Source organism: Odocoileus virginianus, chromosome 26, assembly GCF_023699985.2.
Source record: "Odocoileus virginianus isolate 20LAN1187 ecotype Illinois chromosome 26, Ovbor_1.2, whole genome shotgun sequence".
NCBI classification, from domain to species: Eukaryota; Metazoa; Chordata; class Mammalia; order Artiodactyla; family Cervidae; genus Odocoileus; species Odocoileus virginianus.
Genome location: NC_069699.1, coordinates 22,551,493 through 22,570,228, shown reverse-complemented (window position 1 = coordinate 22,570,228; position 18,736 = coordinate 22,551,493). Strand labels below are relative to the sequence as shown.

Genomic DNA, 18,736 nt, shown 5'->3' with positions numbered 1-18,736 from the left:
AATGCAAGATATGTAAAGTCAGCATGAAATGTTGGAAAGAGGCAGAAATTTAGAGATAAATGAACTCGTTCTATGACAAGATGTATGAGTTTGAGCAAGTTCCATTTTGAGCCTTCATTATCTCATTTTTTAAATTAGAGCAGCATTAGCTCTGTATCTCAGAGAAGGCAATGGCACCCCACTCCAGTCCTCTTGCCTGGAGAATCCCATGGACGGAGGAGTCTGGCAGGCTACAGTCCATGGGGTCGCTAAGAGTCGGACAGGACTGAGCGACTTCACTTTCACTTTTCACTTTTATGCACTGGAGAAGGAAATGGCAGCCCACTCCAGTGTTCTTGCCTGGAGAATCCCAGGGATGGAGGAGCCTGGTGGGCTGCCTGCCGTCTATGGGGTCGCACAGAGTCGGACACGACTGAAGTGACTTAGCAGCAGCAGCAGCAGCTCTATATCTATATTAAAAAATATTTTGAGGATCTATTGAATTACTAGAGACATGCATATATAGATGTAATAATATATAAAATCATAAATAGCATAATACATAAAATGCATAGTATATAGTTAAATATATATATATGTAAACACACATATGAAAGTATATGATGTATGTGAAAGTTTAAGTCACTCAGTTGTGTCCAACTCATTGTGACCCCATGGACTGTAGCCCACCAGGCTATGGAATTCTCCAGGCAAGAATACTGGAGTGGGCTGTCATTCCCTTCTCCAGGGGATCTACCTTTGACCCAGGGGTCGAACCCCGGTCTCCCATACTGCAGGCAGATTCTTTGTATGTGAAAGTATATGTTAAAAAGTTATGCTTTCTTTAGATGAATAAAGAAAGTCTGTCTTTCAGCGATCTCAACAAAAACTGCTTTGAATGTGAAGCAAAAAATGTGAAGAAGTTTTCACAGATTTTGAGGCATAATGAGTTCTTAGTGGGTTATCTAGGCCATTCCTTTGTCTTTAGGCAGGGATATCCTTAAGCCAATGCAGATGATATCCTGACTATTTCTTTTAGAGAAGCAATTTAGTGAAAGTGCCTATAAACCATTCGCTGATAGAAAGAGAACCTCTTGAATACAAAATTGACTCCCTGATTTTAAGTGACTTTGTGATGACAAGCAAGAGAACTTTTAAAAAACAGAGTATCAAAAACATTTTTTGCTTTGACGAGCCAATTGCCTTGCCTGCCTGTGGCTTCCACATGGGGGTTCAGACTCAAAGCATCAGAGGATCCATCTGTGCTTATTATGCAGCACTGCACCTCTTATGGTCCAGAGGTGAGTCTTAATATTTTATACCATTAACTGTGTAGTCCCAAAGATGGATTCAGGGCAGATGTTTGATGTTGCGGCATGTTTGGGCTGCTGAATACCATTGTGAATTTCTCTGCTTCTCTTCAACATTTTAATAGTGGTAACAACAATAAATTCCCCTTATTTGATGTTTTAGGTAATAATTCACTGAAAGAAAAACAAAAATTGATTTGTTTCTGTAAGGCATCATATTCTCTGCTTTATGAAGAAATAAAAATATTGGCTGTTCAAACTTAATGTGAAGGTCCATGTGTGCCATTAAAAAAAAGAGAGAGAGACAGAGAGAAACATGGATTTCCCATAGGAGGTGAATCTCTTTGCCTGTTTAGTTCATTGCTGCACTTTCAGCTTCTGGAGCAGAGCTTGGCAAAGAGTAGTTGCTTAATAAATTAGTGGATAAGGCTTGTTTTAAATGTCCATAGTATATTCTGTCTGTTTCCTTGACTTTTTTCAAAATTAGAATTCATGATGAGGATTTGGATGAAGGTAGTTTCGGGCATCATGGTGAAGGAGAAGAGAACTATATAGGAAAGAGAGAAAACCCACAAAAAGGAAACTAGAGAGTCGGTTATCAGTACAGGGGTCCCCTCTGAGAAGCTGTATAGAACACACCACACGACTGCCCCCTCACAGGGCAAGGAAGCTGGAGTACTTACCTACCAATTCTCTCACCTCCTAGGCTGAGGGTCACTCCTGAGGATATTAAATCCCCAGCTGGCATACTTGGGATGCAAGTCATACTCTGCTCATGGAATAAATAAGTCCATAGGGCAGTTTCAGGCAGAGAGACACAGGTGCTGAAGGTAGCAAGTCATCACCTGTAATCACCTCCCAAAGTGGCAGGTGGCTTCCTGCTGAGGGATATGGGGCATCTACAGTGACTTACAATCATGCCTGAAGAGAATTACATCACTTTCGGTTTTATAAGTGACAGTCATAATGTGAGAAAATTCAAGAAATTTGGTTTGGTATTTACATCTATGACAGTTTTAATTAAAAAGGTCATAGAGACTTATCTAATAAGGTAAGAGGATACATAAAAGTTCAAAGATAGCAATTCAGAAATTTTATGTTTTCCATACACTTGGCCCTAGTATTTCTAAGTAAATAGGTTATTTTTCAGTTGCTTCTGATTACTGAATAAGTGATTGGACTGTACTTAACTCTACTCTTAAAATAAATACCTAATTGAGACAATTGGACAGTGATCTCCTTGATTAATCATTATGCTGAAGATGATAATTACAGTTTCTACCTGTCTTATAAAAGAGTAAGCCTAGGATGCTGGATGAGTAACTTCTTTTCTATAGTCACAGACATCTGACATTCAATATCTCAAAAATTTCAAGTAAGAGACACAAGCCAACTTCATGGTAGATTCAGGAGCTGAGAAGTATATACAGTAGCTATGTTAAGGCAAAGCAATATATAGTCTTGATATTTTATGACTGTATGAACTATAAGTAAATACAAGGAGACTGATCTGCAGAGACGAGAATGGAACAGAAGCTCCAAGAAAGCAGAGATGACCAAGACCCTGATGATTTACCAGGAATAAAGAAATAGAGAGATAGAGGGAGGGAACAACTGTCTGATGGCCTTCCTGTTCTCAGACATGTTTCCTATGTTTGTTTGCATGAGATTTTTCCTCATAGCCTTATATCTGTCCCTACTTTTCATTTAGAATGCTTTAAGTAAACTTCTGGCCCTGCCATGCAAACACATCTAGATCAGACAATGAACAGACTATGATTGCAGCAGAAATTAGAATGTACTGGATCAACTAGATCATCATGGTAAAAAACTGTAGCTCCTTGGGATTTGAAACTTAACTCCAGCAATTAATTACTAGTTCAGTGGCTTTTTGGCAAGTTTTCTTAAACTTTTACATTTAGCATTTCACATGTGGCTTCCCTGGTGGTTCAGTGGTAAAGAATCTTCCTGCCAATGAAGGAGATATAGTCTGAGCCAGGAAGATACCCCTGGAGAATGAAATGGCAACCTACTCCAGGATTCTTGCCAGGAGAATTCCATGAACAGAGGAACCTCGCAGGCTACAGTCCATGGGGTTGCAAAGAGTCAGACATGACTGGGTGACTAAATGACAACAACGCAAAATATGCATAATAATAGTACATACTTATTAGGTAAACATATAACTTATTGAGGGCTATTTGACATAGTATTTAAGCCAGTTACTTACAGCATTTCATTTATTTTCACAATAATCAAATAACATAACTATTTTAAAAACCATTTTACAGATTTGATTTACCTATCCGTTCTTTCCAACAAATGATTGCTGCATATCCTTTAGGTATAAGATACTAAGCATATTAAGGGACACTATAAAAATAGCTGAAAAGTAAACTTTTTAGTGTCTCACACTTTATAAATCTAAGAACTAAATTAAAACACAGGCTTATCTAGATTCAAAGCCCGAACACTATCTTTCAACTATGTGACCACTCTTTCCTTTTATATAAAACAAATAAACTTCCCCTCTGTTCACAGGTTTGACTTTCTCTCTCCTGGGCCATGATCTTTTATAACCAAACTTCAGAGGCAATGAGCCATCATTTCTGCCATAACACTGGGCACATAGACCAATCCTAGTATAATGTGGCGGGAAAGTACCAGAGGAAGCAGTGGATACCATGAACAAGTTCACTGGGGGCTGTTTTAGAATATGGCTACCATGTCATTTTTCAGAATAAATCCTATCCTTTTCTCTCTGAAATCTTCCATGGGCCAACAAAAACTGGTCTTATCCTTTCTTCAATTCTGGAAGAAAATATGGTTGACTCTACGGTAGTTATCTTGCATTCACAATTCACTTTAGAGTTATAGTTATTTATTAATACATTAAACATGTACTTGTTTAATACCTGCTTTTTGTAAGTACTGACCTAGTTACTGCAGGAAGACAAGGTCCCTATTCTGCTTATAGTCTAATTTGGAAAAATTGAAATAAACCAATCACCATTTCTGACAGTGATTAGACCTTTAGGGAGAAAAGTAGAGAGTGATAGGAAGCTGCTATTTTAGATTGTTTGTCCAAGAGAGGTTTCCCTAAGAAGGCAGCACGTAGTCAGAAATTTGAATGTCAGAAAGAATCCAGCAATGTGGGGATCTGGAGGAATTTTTCAAGCAGAGGAAACAAAAGGGCAAAGGACTCTACAGGGGAGAAAGCTTGTGTTCTGACAAACATGAAAGAAAAGTATTCACTGAGTTTTCCTGAACAACAGATGAAGTCGAAAGAAGGTGCATGACATAACCTAACCCTGGTATGTGTGTTAGTAGCTCAGTTATGTCTGACTCTTTGGGACCCCATGGACTATAGCCCGCCAGGCTCCTCTGTCCACGGAACTCTCCAGGAAAGAATACTCGAGTGGGTGGCCATTCCCTTCTTTAGGGGATGTTCCCAACCCAGGGATCGAATTCTGGTCTCCTGCACTGCAGGCAGATTCTTTAACCGTCTGAGCCACCAGAGAAAATATAACCCTAACTCCAACTTTAACCCTTAGGAGGCTTAAATAATTTAGTAAGTGGTTTAAAGTCACTTTTATTTCTCTGAGTTCATTCTGTGTGCCAGCACTGTACTATGCACTGGGAACACAAAAACAAGCCCATTTACTCATTTTTCACAAGGAAGTCATACACACAATTGCAGTTGGGTAGGGTTTATAAGTATTTTCATGACACACGAACTAATGAATAAACTCTACATGTAAGAGATTCTTATGATAAGTTATAATGAAATGCAAGCAATTCACTTATTTTTTGTGTATTAAATCAACCATTACTTCTTGAGTACTTGTCTATGAGATGCATACTTAAAGGGAACCTGAGAGATTCAGCAGAATGAGTCTGAGACTGAAAGTAACAATTTCAACTTTGTCAGAAAGAAGTACTATAACCCAGACCAATTTCATTTACATGAAACTACTACCAGTAGGTGCTTTGTGACTCTTAAAATCTGGATAAAATCTACTCACTGTTCTACAGGAGAATCAGTGTTCAGATTCATGTGTATCCCAGTGGGCAGTCATTCATTCCAACCATCACTTCCAGCTCCACCTCTATCTCTGCACAGCCTCATACAGTTTTTCTTCTTTCTTCACCCTGGTTTTGATCCAAGAGTGGATGGAGCTTTTAGTTCTATCTGCCACATAATGCACTTGCTAAACACAATCACACTGTCTTTGGTTTGTAACAAAACACTTATAAAAGTCTGGGGGAGGAAAGATGTATTGACACAAGAACACAAACTACTTTAAGTTGAGTAGACTTTTTCTGAAAGACCTTTAGAATTCTGTAAGTTGACTTCCATTCTGCTTCTGTTTCTCTCTCCCCTCTACCTGCCAATTCCACCCCTGTTCACTCCTAATACAAACCACCTCTGGTTCTCTCAAAAGTGTCCTCTCTCCTGATCCACCATATCCTCTGGAGCTCAAATGGCTCATTTTCTTAAATCATCCCCAAACTTCAGGACAGGAGTTTGAGTAAACTCTGAGAGTTGGTGACGGACAGGGAGGTCTGGCGTGCTGCAGTCCATGGAGTCGCAAAGAGTTGGACATGACTGAGCCACTGAACTGAGCCGAAACTTCAGGCATCTACACATTAACTGTGGGGTTTGAAAAATATTCAGGCACCATATATACTATTATTTATTTTTCCCAAGTTGATTTTATATTTTTAGTAAGTATATTTATTTAAAAGTACATATTTATGACTACTGTATGGAGAAAATTAGTGTCATTTATGATAAGAAGAAAATTTTTAAAGAGCAATGCGCAGCTTTTAAAATTAAAAAATATATATATTTGTTTGTATAACACTTATGTGCATCACCCATACAACCAAGTATTTCTATTCCATATATTACTAATATCTTCCCTGTTCCCCTGTCAAGGTTACTATAAGTAGTTACAAAGATGAAAGAAGTGAAAGTGCTTGGGAAAACAATGGTAGTTTATTTAAATTAGGTGCACACTCTGACTCCAGCTTCTGCTCTCTCTCTGGTCGCTCTTTTTCTGTCTCTAAATGACAATGCATGCAAAAGTCCTTATCAGTGAACCTCAATTCCCCTGAGGGCTGAGCTGGTGAAAGCTGCTAAGAAAATGCAGATTGCATCTGTGACTCCAAAGACCTTGCTCAGAGTAAAACAATTTAATAGGAAAAAAAAAAAAGTGTTTGGCAACAACCATAAAGTCAATCTCCCTAATTTTAGTTGTGGAAGTTCTTGCAAATTGAAATCCATAGAATAAAAACTCTGGTAAACTCAGAGCTTAAGTGTGTGGGAGGTCTTTGAAAAGATTTCATTTCATACTCTCTATAAGCAGTAGTAACACATTTTTGCCAGGAGTTCTGCTCCATTTCCTTGAAAACTCTACCTTTCATATTCTACATAGGTTGCAAATTTTGAAATCGAACTTTCTGATTAAACCATCATGATGAATAAAAGGGCATATTATGTACTCTGTAGCGAGGACTCTGGTTGGTGTAGCTGTTCATATGTGCTCCTCTTACCAAGGAGCCTGGAGCCACACTTTAAGGAAATCACTCCCTTTTACTGTAATGAGCATCACAAAAATGGATCAAAAGGGAGAGAAGAGTGAGATTGCCCCTGAAAGGACATAGGTTCACCATATTTTCCACCAAAACTAATACCTCCAGCCCCCTTTGCTGATGGCATGGTACGGGAGATAATAAGAATGGAAGCTCTGCCTGAGCGCCCTAAGACCTCCAGGAGGCCAGTGATCACTTTGGCTTTTTTGCTACCATGTATGAAGACTTTTGTACCAGGCTGGGACTTTCTTTCCAAAAAGGCAGGAAGACTTTTGGATAAAAATAAATTCTGCTTCACCTTCCTCTTTGCCCCTTCTCCCCTTCCTCTGATTTCCCCTTCTCCCTCCATGGTATGACCAGAATGGTATCCCAAAGAGCTAAAAATGCTTCTGGAGTCAGAATTAGGTAGGAGTCCCTTTCTGGACCTCTTCTAGCTGTTCAGCCTTGGGTAGGTTACTTAAACTTTCTGAACTTTGGTATGTTTATTTATAAAATAGTGTCATAGCAGCTATATCTCAAGGACACTGTGAAGATTAAATGTTACCGTATTTATAAAGTTCCAGAAACTGTGAACTATGTCAATAAATAAGAATTTCCTTCCACTGTGCTGGCAAGCCCCTTTCACTGTGCCCCTCCAAGCTTAGTGGATGCATTCAAATTTTTAACTGAAATCCAATTAACCCCCAGCGTTCTTCGGATTAGCTACTTTGATGGTCAAAATGGAATACTTTCTCACTGCCATTCATGGCTCCATAGCAAAATCTTCAAATGTTCATTCTGGAAAAGATAACCTCTCTCTCTCTCTCTCTCTCACACACACACACACACACACACACACACACCTGAGTCCATTTCTTCCCACATGCTGTCAGTTCAGTTCAGTTGCTCAATCATGTCCACCTCTTTGTGACCACAAGGAACCACAGCACACCAGGCTTACCTGTCCATCACCAACTCCTGGAGCCTACTCAAACTCATGTCCACTGAGTCAGTGATGCCATCCAACTATCTCATCCTCTGTTGTCCCCTTCTCCTCCCACCTTCAATCTTTCCCAACATCAGGGTCTTTTCCAATGAGTCAGTTCTTCAATCAGGTCGCCAAAGTATGGGAGTTTCAGCTTCAGCCTTGGTCCTTCCAATGAATATTCAGGACCGATTTCCTTTAGGATGCACTGGTTGGATCTCTTTGCAGTCCAAGAAACTCTCAAGAGTCTTCTCCAACACCACATAGTGCATCCTTTATTCACCTGAGGATTGACCTCTTCCAGATGCTCCTTTTTTTTTTTCACTTGAGCAGTACTTGTATCATTTATTAATCAAGGAATACAAATAGCCTTAGTAAATCTCTTTAGAGATTACTGAGTAAAAATGTACTGGCATCGTCCTTCTTGTGGAATAAAAGGCAGGAAAGTGAGCATTTGCCAAAAGGCACAGTTCAAGACCAAGAAAAAGCAGAACAACCTCGGATTTTTCCGGGTACTCACTCACCAGCCCGAGAGGTTTCCTTCTGCCTCCAGCTGGGCTGTGTAGCTTTCTGAGCAGAGAGGTGCAATGACCCTCCATCTAACACTCCTGTCAAGTTGGCGAAACATTCTCTATAGTAAAACACAATGTGATGTGGCAGTGCTTGGAATAAAATGCATGTGCTTTGAGTTTCAGCCTTTTTTTCTTTCATTAATTCACTGAGCATTTGAGCTGGCCACTGGCTGAGCAGAAAAGGGAGTTCCATACTCAGTCTTTAAGAAAATACATTTTGCTACATCATCAGACACTGAAATGAGAACAGAAAATGAAACCCATTTAAAATTTCTAAACATCCTTCTTTTGTTGATTGTTAATTGTTAAAAATACACAGTTCCCAATAACATTTATTTAGTATCTGCTGCTGCTGCCAAGTCACTTCAGTTGTGTCCGACTCTGTGCGACCCGATAGACAGCAGCCCACCAGGCTCCCCCATCCCTGGGATTCCTAGCATCTTCTAAAAGTTTTAGAGGTATCACATCTCTATTTCTCTGACACAGGCGCTCTTGGGAGCTCCATTTTATTCATTTATTTATTTATTTTTGGCCTTGCAGCTTGTGGGATCTTAATTCCCTTACCAAGGACTGAACCGAACCATGGTAATGAAAGTGCCATCTCCTAACCACCGAACCTCCAGTGAATTACCAGTAGCTCTATTTAAAGCAGTGAGAACTGAGATAGAAAGAAACTATAGAATCTGGCCTGTATCAACAGCTAACACATAGTGGATACCATTATTCACTTGAACCTGTACAGTCTGATCCTCAACCTGTGTTCTTGATCATTTTGTCCCATCACCAATTATCTGGTGCAGAATTCCTTAGTGGGATGTTTAATCTTTACATGCCTACTTAAACTTCTTCTTTTCTTTTCAGAAACACTGAAGATCTGCACTCTTCAGTAACCTGACATCTCAGTCTATCCTATGCTATCAAACTTATATTGGTCCATCCTTCAGTTCTGTTTCTCTTTCATTCACCTAGTTTTCACTATAGGGAGTGTGCAAATTTAGAAAGCAAGATGGACAGGTCATGTTTAGAAATTTTTTTTTTTTCAGTCATAGCTTACGCTGCTTTTACCACCATTAGTCACAAAAAATGAGTCCATTTATATAAATTCAAATCCAGTCTTGCATGTATATTATAACAAACCAATTATTTCATATTTTTTTCCTTGTTCTGTTTATTAAACATTTTTCTCTCTGAAAATCTTGATGCAAAGCCAATAGGAAAAAATCTCTCAGCCCCCTGCTCACTATTATTCTATATATTTTTCTTAAAAAATCATAAGGAAATGGTTCTTAGTCGATTCATCATTCTCAGAAAACCAAAGAACAGCTCACTTGCTCTCCATTTATTTCTGAATTTTTATAAAAATGCCTTTACACCAAAAAAGAGAAATTTTAACATGGGTTGTAAATGGATTTGACACCAGAATCTCTTAAAGTATCTCTTTACTTCCTGCTTGCATATAACCATTCCAAATTTATGCCCAATATCAAGACTTAGCTATTGCCCCTTTTACAGAATTTGACAGTAGTACTGTGCTTTATTAGGTTATGTCATGTTACTGAGTTGTACTAGGAAACACAGTAATATTGCAAACTCTGTAACTGAAAATGTGGTGGAAATCATCTTGAAAATGATGGTGGAAAATGAAATTGGTCTAAGCAGACATATTTTTGTATGCCACTTAATAAAGACCTGGAAAAATTAATTACAGTATCAAGAATTTCAGCTTATTCAAAACCACCCAAGAAATAGGAAATAGTAACAATTTTGGTGTTCTCCATGAGCAGCCCTCTTCCAAGGGCATAATAGAGATATGAATTCAGAATCACCTTACTGCAATGTCTTGAGATTCATAGAGTTTTTTTTATTACAAAAGCTACACATGTTATATCTGGGAATTCAGCAGGACTAATGCAGAACTGGAGACTTATTCTTGGTAATTTTCACCAGTTCCCTTTCACTGGGCAAAGTACCAGCTTCTGGCACAGGAAGATGTTTTTCCACGGGCAAAAACAAGAACATGTACCTCCAATGTGGGAGCTGTCTCATGAAGGTGAACATGTGCTCCTTGGTCCTGTTTACTTCAAAACCAGCTCTTAGTGCTGAGGCTTCTTTAGAGGATTTGCAAAGGGGCAAAACAATATTTGATTGGTGGAAACCCAGGAGCAGAGTAAAGGAAATCTTAGAGTTGAAAATCAGATTTTACGTCCTCAAAGTAATCAAAATTGCTTTTGAGGTGTCGAAAGAGAGAAAATGAGCACTGGTCTGGGGGCAGATCATATGGTCTGTGTCTTGGATTAGGTGCTAGTTAGAGAGGCAGTTAAGTGGTTAAGCAAATGTCCTCTAGAACAACAATATTTGGAATTAAATTTTATTTCCTTTACTTACAAGCACTGTGAACTAGGATAGATCCATCAATTTCTGAGTTTCGTAGGGGGAGCTGGAGGGAGGTGGCCTTCTTTGCAGAGGAAAATGGGAAGATTTAGATTTCCCTTGCTCTTCAAAGAGAGGGCTGTAGTGGGAACATTATAGAAAAGAGAGAAAGAATAGACATAAGTAACAGAAGGAAGGAACTAAAGGACTTTTAACATGTAACTCCATGGCTGATTCATGTCTATGTATGACAAAACCCACTTCAATACTGTAAAGTAATTAGCCTCCAACTAATAAAAATAAATGAAAAACAAAAGAAAGAAAAAAAAGAAGTAAATATCTTATATTGGATCTTAAGGTGTTTGGGTCACATAATACTAAATCAATAAGCTTGATAACAGAGGCACAAAGTATTGATAATGGTGGTGCTTCAAATATGTGTGTGTCTGTGTGTTAGCAGGTGTGTATCTGTGTATGTAGGCCAACATAAGGGGCTGAGAGCCTGCTTTGCAGGGACAGGTGAATGGAGACAAATCAAGAACACATGTGAAGGAAGAAAGGGAAAAAAAAAAAGAAAAGATGCATAGGAGCAAGGATATCAGAAAGGGAAAGTGGAAAAGTGAAAGTGTTAGTCACTCAGACATGTTCAACTCTTTACAACCCCATGGACTGCAGCCCAGCAGGCTTCTCTGTCCATGAAATTCTCCAGGCAAGAATACTGAAGTGGGTTGCCATTTCCTTCTCCTGGGGTTAGGGTTAGGGGTAGGGTTCGGATCTTCCCAACTCAGGGATTGAGCCCAGGTCTCCTGCATTGGCGGCAGATTCTTTACCATTTGAGCCCCCAGGGAGCTATTTCTAAAGCCTGACAACACAGCACTCCCCCACACCACCCCAAGAATTTGCAGAACTCTTTGGAAAGGCACTGAGCTTTGGGGTTGGTTGCTTTGAGCTTGGAGTGACAGTTTATGCCAGTTTATATGTTGCAAGTGGTAGGGACATCCCAGTTAACATCTGGAAAGAATAACAGAATAACATGATGCTTGCAAGATTGAGTCCTGGAACCAGACTTACTCCTTTTCAGTTCTGCCTTGACAAGTAGAAACTGTGTGGTCTTCAGTCAGTTGCTAATCCACTACGAACCTCAATACTCTCCTTTGTTAAATGAATGTGATATTGCTATCTACATTCCAGGGTCATCATGAAGATTCAATGAAACTGCTTCACTGAGTGTTTGGTACATAGTAGTTATTCTTGATATACGAAAGAATAAAGGAAAAATAAAGAATATTTAAAACACTGTAACAAAGTAATTCATGCATTGCAAATCAAGAAAGATTCAATAAATAGTATTATTTTTACTTTGGATAACTCAACTACTCTATGTCCTGCTTGAAGTATGGACCTTTTCCTGGTGAAGATTTTTCCTATCTCTATCTTTTCAGGTGCTGTTCTCTTGGTCAGGGTCAACAAACCCTGGGTACCCACAGACTTCCTCTCAATTATGAGAGTTGGCAAACCACTGGCCTCCTTCTGTGATGGGGGCTGGCACCGCCAAACATATCCTCTGACTGTGATCCTTAGGTCTTGGCAGCCAATACACAGTTTCCTTACTTTAATTGGGCTGAGATTCATTCCTACATGTGGCAGCTGCAAAGATGTATTCTCCTTACAATTAGGCAATGCAACGCTTAGCATTGCTTGGACTTAATTTTAAGTACATTTTGGTGGCCCTTTTCCCTCCACTGCACCTTGGTTGCTCCAGGAGAGAGCATATGGCCCAGTAATTCTTTAAAGCTCATTTTATGGGCCATTCTCAGGCACTTCCTGCTGGCCTTTGGAACAGAGCCTTGTTTGTGACTGCATTTTTGCTTACGCTCCTGCCAAATGCTTCCTCCAAAACCAGCAATAAAACCGCAGGATCCGATAAGCCCTGGTCATCAGAATGGCTTAATGAGAGCAACCTCGACAGTTGGGGTCTTTAACAGCAACCAGCACGGCAGGACTTGCGCCTTGAGTACCAGGACAGCCTGGGCAGGTCACCTTTGTGGTTTATGGGAATTTCTCCAAATATTATAAAATTTGAGACCGTCGCAGGGAACAATCTCATACTAAGCTATTTTTCTCTTAAGAAACAAATGGATAGGACAAGAACAGAAAAGGGTGGTTCTCTCTGGTTTCTCCTTATAGAAGAATAAATCTGGAGTTTATAAAGGTCTTACAGAGAAAAGAAAATTTCACTGGGTTTGTATGGCTACCTTCACTGTACATTGCTTCAAAATAATGTGAATTATATTATGTTGCTGACTGGCAGGAATGTACTTGAAATACACGTTGGATACTTAAAATAGATTTTGTTCAAAGTATGTTCACATGAAATGGCACTTAAGGTAAAATTAGATCTTGTCTATGATCTTTGTGCTATTAAACAGTTTTAAAATCTGAATTATTAATTAAAACCTGTGAACTAGTACTATTTTAAAATGACTGCATTTTGATTGCTAACAGAACTTGGGTGGCTTTCAAAAGAAGTTGATTTCCTTTTATGTTAGCTAATAGAAACCCCATTGTAATCAAAAAAGGCATGAAGAAATTATGTTACAAGTGGATGATATTTAAGTGGAAGTTAACACAGAATATATTAAAGTACCCATGGTCTTATCAACAGCATGTTATAATGGCTCTGATTAACACTGAAAACATGATTGATGTTAGTGTGAGCATGGAACACTGACAATGGGACACTGAGAGAATGTAATTGAAAGCTTGTTAATTTCATAGAATCATTCAATTTCTCTCTACTCCTTTGTGACAGCTTTCATTTTTGTGACCATTAAAAAGTCATGACAATTTAATGAGACCTTTCAATGATAATAGTAATGAGAAAAAAACCTTAAAATCCTCACTTGTTATTACTGCTAGAAATAGAAACAATCAATATATTAATTTTTGGGTTTAAATACAGTTAGCCTGATTCTTAATGAGTCATATGTAAAATGATGCAAACATGTCTAGTCAGTAATTCACATTAAGTGTAACAACATGTTATAGGCTGACTTAGTTATTCTACAGCCAAAGAAGAAAGGGGGGCATATCTGTTTAAAAATCCTCTAGAAGAAACATGCAAGGCACTCTAGTTCCCTGATAGCTCAGTTGGTAAAGAATCCACCTGCAGTGCAGGAGATCCTGGTTCGATTCCTCGGTCGGAAGATCCACTGGAGGAGTGATGGGCTACCCACTTCAGTATTCTTGGGCTTCCCTTGTGGCTAAACTGGTAAAGAATCTGCCTGTAATGTGGGAGACCTGGGTTTTATCCCTGGGTTGGGAAGATCCCCTGGAAAAGGGAAAGGCTGCCCACTGCAATATTCTGGCCTAGAGAATTCCATGGACTGTATAGTTTATGGGGTCACAAGAGTCAGACATGACTGGGCAACTTTCACTTTCTAGATCCTAAGCAGGTGTAAGGCTAATGACTGCTGAAGATGAAGAGAAAGGGATTTAGTTGGGAAGAAGCAGACACTATCTTGGACAAATATTTTCCTTATTAAAAGAAAAGCATATATGTATATATAAATATATATGAAATTTACATATATACATCAGTCCAGTTCAGTAGCTCAGTCATGTCTGACTCTCTGCGACCACACTGACTGCAGCATGCCAGACTTCCCTGTCCATCGCCAACTCTCCATCCAACCATCTCATCCTCTATCGTCCACTTCTCCCACCTTTAATCTTTCCCAGCATCAGGGTCTTTTCCAATGAGTCAGTTCTTCGCATCAGGTGGCCAAAGTATTGGAGTTTCAGCTTCAGCATCAGTCCTTCCAATGAATATTCAGGACTGATTTCCTTTAGGATTGACTGGTGTGATCTTCTTGCAGTCTAAGGGACTCTCAAGAGTCTTTTCCAACACCACAGTTCAAAATGATCAATCCTTTGGTGCTCAGCTTTCTTTATAGTCCAACTCTCACATCTATACATGACTACTGCAAAAAACACAGCTTTGACTAGATGAACCTTTGTTGGCAAAGTAATGTTTCTGCCTTTTAATATGCTGTCTAGGTTGGTCATAGCTTTTCTTCCAAGGAGCAAGCATCTTTTAATTTCATGACTGCAGTCACCATGTGCAGTGATTTTGGAGCCCCCAAAAATAAAATCTGTCACTGTTCCCACTGTTTCCCCATCTATTTGCCATGCAGTGATGGGACCGGATGCCATGATCTTAGTTTTCAGAATGTTGAGTTTTAAGCCAACTTTTTTACTCTCCTCTTTCACTTTCATCAAGAGGTTCTTTAATTCTTTTTCACCTTCTGCCATAAGGGTGGTGTCATCTGCATATCTGAGGTTACTGATATTTCTCCCAGCAATCTCGATTCCAGGTTGTGTTTCATCCAGCCCAGCATTTCACATGATGTACTCCGCATATAAGTTAAATAAGCAGGGTGACAATATGCAGCCTTGATGTACTCCTTTCCATATTTGGAACCAGACTGTTGTTCCATGTCCAGTTCTAACTGTTGCTTCTTGACCTGCATACAGATTTCTCAGGAGGCAGGTCAGGTGGTCTGATATTCCCATCTCTTGAAGAATTTTCCACAGTTTGTTGTGATCCACACAGTCAAGGGCTTTGGCATAGTCAATAAAGCAGAAGTAGATGTTTTCTGGAACTCTCTTGCTTTTTCAATGATCCTATGGATATTGGCAATGTCATCTCTGGTTCCTTTGCCTTTTCTAAATCCAGCTTGAATATCTGGAAGTTCACAGTTCACATACTGTTAAAGCCTGGCTTGGAGAATTTTGAGCATTACTTCACTAGCGTGTGAGATGATTATAATTGTGCGGTAGTTTGAACATTCTTTAGCATTGCCTTTCTTTGGGGCTAGAATGAAAACTGACCTTTCCCAGTCCTGTGGCCACTGCTGAGTTTTTCAAATTTGCTGGCATATTGAGTGCAGCACTTTCACAGCATCATCTTTTAGAATTTGAAATAGCTCAACTGGAATTCCATCACTTTCACTTGTTTTGCCACAGTTCTGGCTCAGTCTCTATGGGGGTCTCTGGGTTCTGGTGCCCACAAGGTTAGTTTGAGCCCTCTGAGCATCTCTGGTGGGAAAGGGGTTTGATTCTAAATGTGATTTCATCCCTCCTACCATCTTGCAGGGGCTTCTCCTTTGCCCTTGGACATGGGTTATCTTTTTTTTGTGGGATCCAACATTTTCCAGTTGATGGTTGTTCAATAGTGAGTTGTAGTTTTGGAGTTCTCACAGCAGATGTGTGCACATCCTTCTACCCTGCCATCTTACACATGTCCTTCACTATATATATATATATATATATATATATATATATATATATATATGAAATTTACCTATCAGGTCTAGTGATTTACTTTTTTAAATTGTCATTCATTAGCAGGAAGCAAAGTGTACAAAAAGAACACTCATTTGGGAAATAATACTTGGAGAGATAAAGAGTGTGAGAAATACAATTATATTTCTCATGCCAGTGGCCATCTAGATGGTGTTAACACTTGGTGTGTAGATGGAGAACAACAAATTTTTTGGATATTTCCTCTCAAACATAATAGGTGAAAGTTCACAAAATGTGAGTTTCTACTTTTTCTGTTCAGCTGCAAAAGATGTCTGGGAAAAGTATCTTTGGTTAGAAAAGTGTAGTATTTATTCTATAAACCTATAAACCTATTACTGTGAAAGAAACGGCAGTAGATTTTGGTAGACAATTAGCAGTCTCTACAACAATTATTACAACATGTAAATCATATTTATATGTATGTGTATATATATCTATATATATGTTTTGTAATTGGTCTTCTACTTTTACCATTAGTGAATATAATAAGCGCAAAGTCTGTGTCTGCTTTATTTACTAATACATCCTTTACCCTTAATACTCTTCCTATCTTTTAGTGGGTATTCAATACAAATTCGTTAAATCACTGACTGACTGAATGAATGAATGAATACAAGTGATTTTGCAGGCAAAGAAACTAAGGTTCAGACAAGTTAAACAGTTTAGCCCTTTCTAGAGGCTGGGCGACCTTTTTCTAGGAATGTTGCATGATTTGTAGCTCAGATGGATAGCTTAACAACAGTTAGTAAGCTCTCTTCCCACACTGAATGTCTATGATTCTTCGGTGTTGTAGGAAATTACAACACTCCAAGTAGGACCATGAAGCTGCTTTGTGAAGGAGTAGATCAAGAGAAATAAGAAGATTTACCTTTTTTCTTGTTGGTTCAGTCACATATAATTCTTTCCCTCACGACATTCCAAGCTAAGCTCTCACAGGCTTCATCCTCATATCAAAATGGTTACCATTAATCTAAAATGCTAGAAGACGGCAGCAAACTTGCCACATACCTCTTTTAAATCATGCCTTCCTTGGGCAGGAAAAGTAAATGTGTGCTGCGTTTAAAAGATTTCCTGTTGAGCTTTGGCTGCCTGTGAGATAAAAACAAATAGTGAGTTATGTTAATAAATGTCTTTATCATATATTCTGTCTATATCATATATTCTGCATAGTTGTATTAAAATAAAAAAAGCAAAGACAAAATTTTGAGAGGGATAACCAGTGTACATTGATTGATTATCAACTAAATCTTCTGGTCAGACAAGTGTTAGTATTCATTGCTGTTGCCAGTTTTTTCTTCTTAAAATTTTGTTCTGCAAAACAATTAGTTCTAAACCTGCTTTTCTGTTTTTCAAGATATCGAAGACTTTGAAACCAAAACAAGAAGCACAGTGTCCGTCCGAGAAGGTCAGGGTGTGGTGCTTCTCTGCGGCCCACCCCCACACTTTGGAGGTATGGTTACTTTGGGTCACACCATTAATTCAGCAACTCGGGGAATAAAGTAGGCACAGCGGTCCTTAGTGCCATTGCTAGCCCTCCATCAAATCTAAGGGACTATGAAAGTTCTTCCGGCCCATCCTGCTGCATCAAGTCCTAATCCAAATCTTTTCTTTTAAAAACATGTATTCACTCACTCACTCAACAGATATGTCCTTAAAGAGAGGCAGTATGGCCCTGTGCACATGTGTGAGCATTGGGGCTTTGCAGTGAAATGATCACAGCTGTAATCTGTTCACCCTACATGACAAAGAACGATTTGTTTAACCTTTTTAGGCTCAATTTCCTCCGCTGTAAAGTAGAGATACTAACTGATGCCTATACTATAGTTCAGTCATGAGTTTTAAATGTGCTAATGAAAGTGTGAAAAGTGAAGTTGCTCAGTCATGTCCGACTCTTTGTGACCCCATGGACTATAGCCCACCAGGCTCCTCCATCCATGAAATTTTCCAGGCAAGAGTACTGGAGTGGGTTGCCATTTCCTTCTCCAGGGGTTCTTCCTGACCCAGGGATCGAACCCAGGTCTCCCACATTGCAGGTAGACGCTTTACCTTCTGAGCCACCAGGGAAGCCCGAGCTAAAACCAATTAATTTAATGGCCAGTATTTTATTTTAAAAAGAAAGCTGGGATTGTCATTTTGTTTTTATTACTGGGTTCCACGGAGAAGCAAATTCCAACAGTTGTTCTGGAAACCTCATGTTAACTATTGGAAGAGGAAAGTTGCCCCTTTAATTGGAAGAGAATGTTACGGGGCACCAAATCAGATTATCTCCTGGCAATGGTGAACGGTAAGCAGTAAATGCCATTCTCTGCTTTGGAAGAATCTGGATTAACCGATGAACTATCCAGTTGCCAGGGATCTAAAACACCCACTGATTCTCACCCCACTGGGGCTGCAATTTCTTAAAATCTGGATGGCTTGGTACAATTTGGTAGATTCTCAGCCAACTATGATCCTGGAGGAAGTCAGTGTAAAAATATCCATAAAGTCATTTCAGTTAGTACAATCCAATATCACACTATGTTATGAAAGGGAAAGTGAAAGTCTCTTAGTCATGTCCTACTCTTTGCGACCCTGTG

General features: G+C 39.2%; 1 protein-coding gene across 1 annotated transcript in view; it reads left to right on the top strand.

Annotated features, from left to right (window-relative positions):
- CNTN6 (contactin 6) overlaps positions 1-18,736 on the top strand; it is a 310,426-nt gene that overhangs the window by 166,226 nt on the left and 125,464 nt on the right. The window contains 1 exon segment of the mRNA XM_070455653.1: positions 17,515-17,610. Within this exon segment, the coding sequence (XP_070311754.1) occupies positions 17,515-17,610 (96 nt within the window).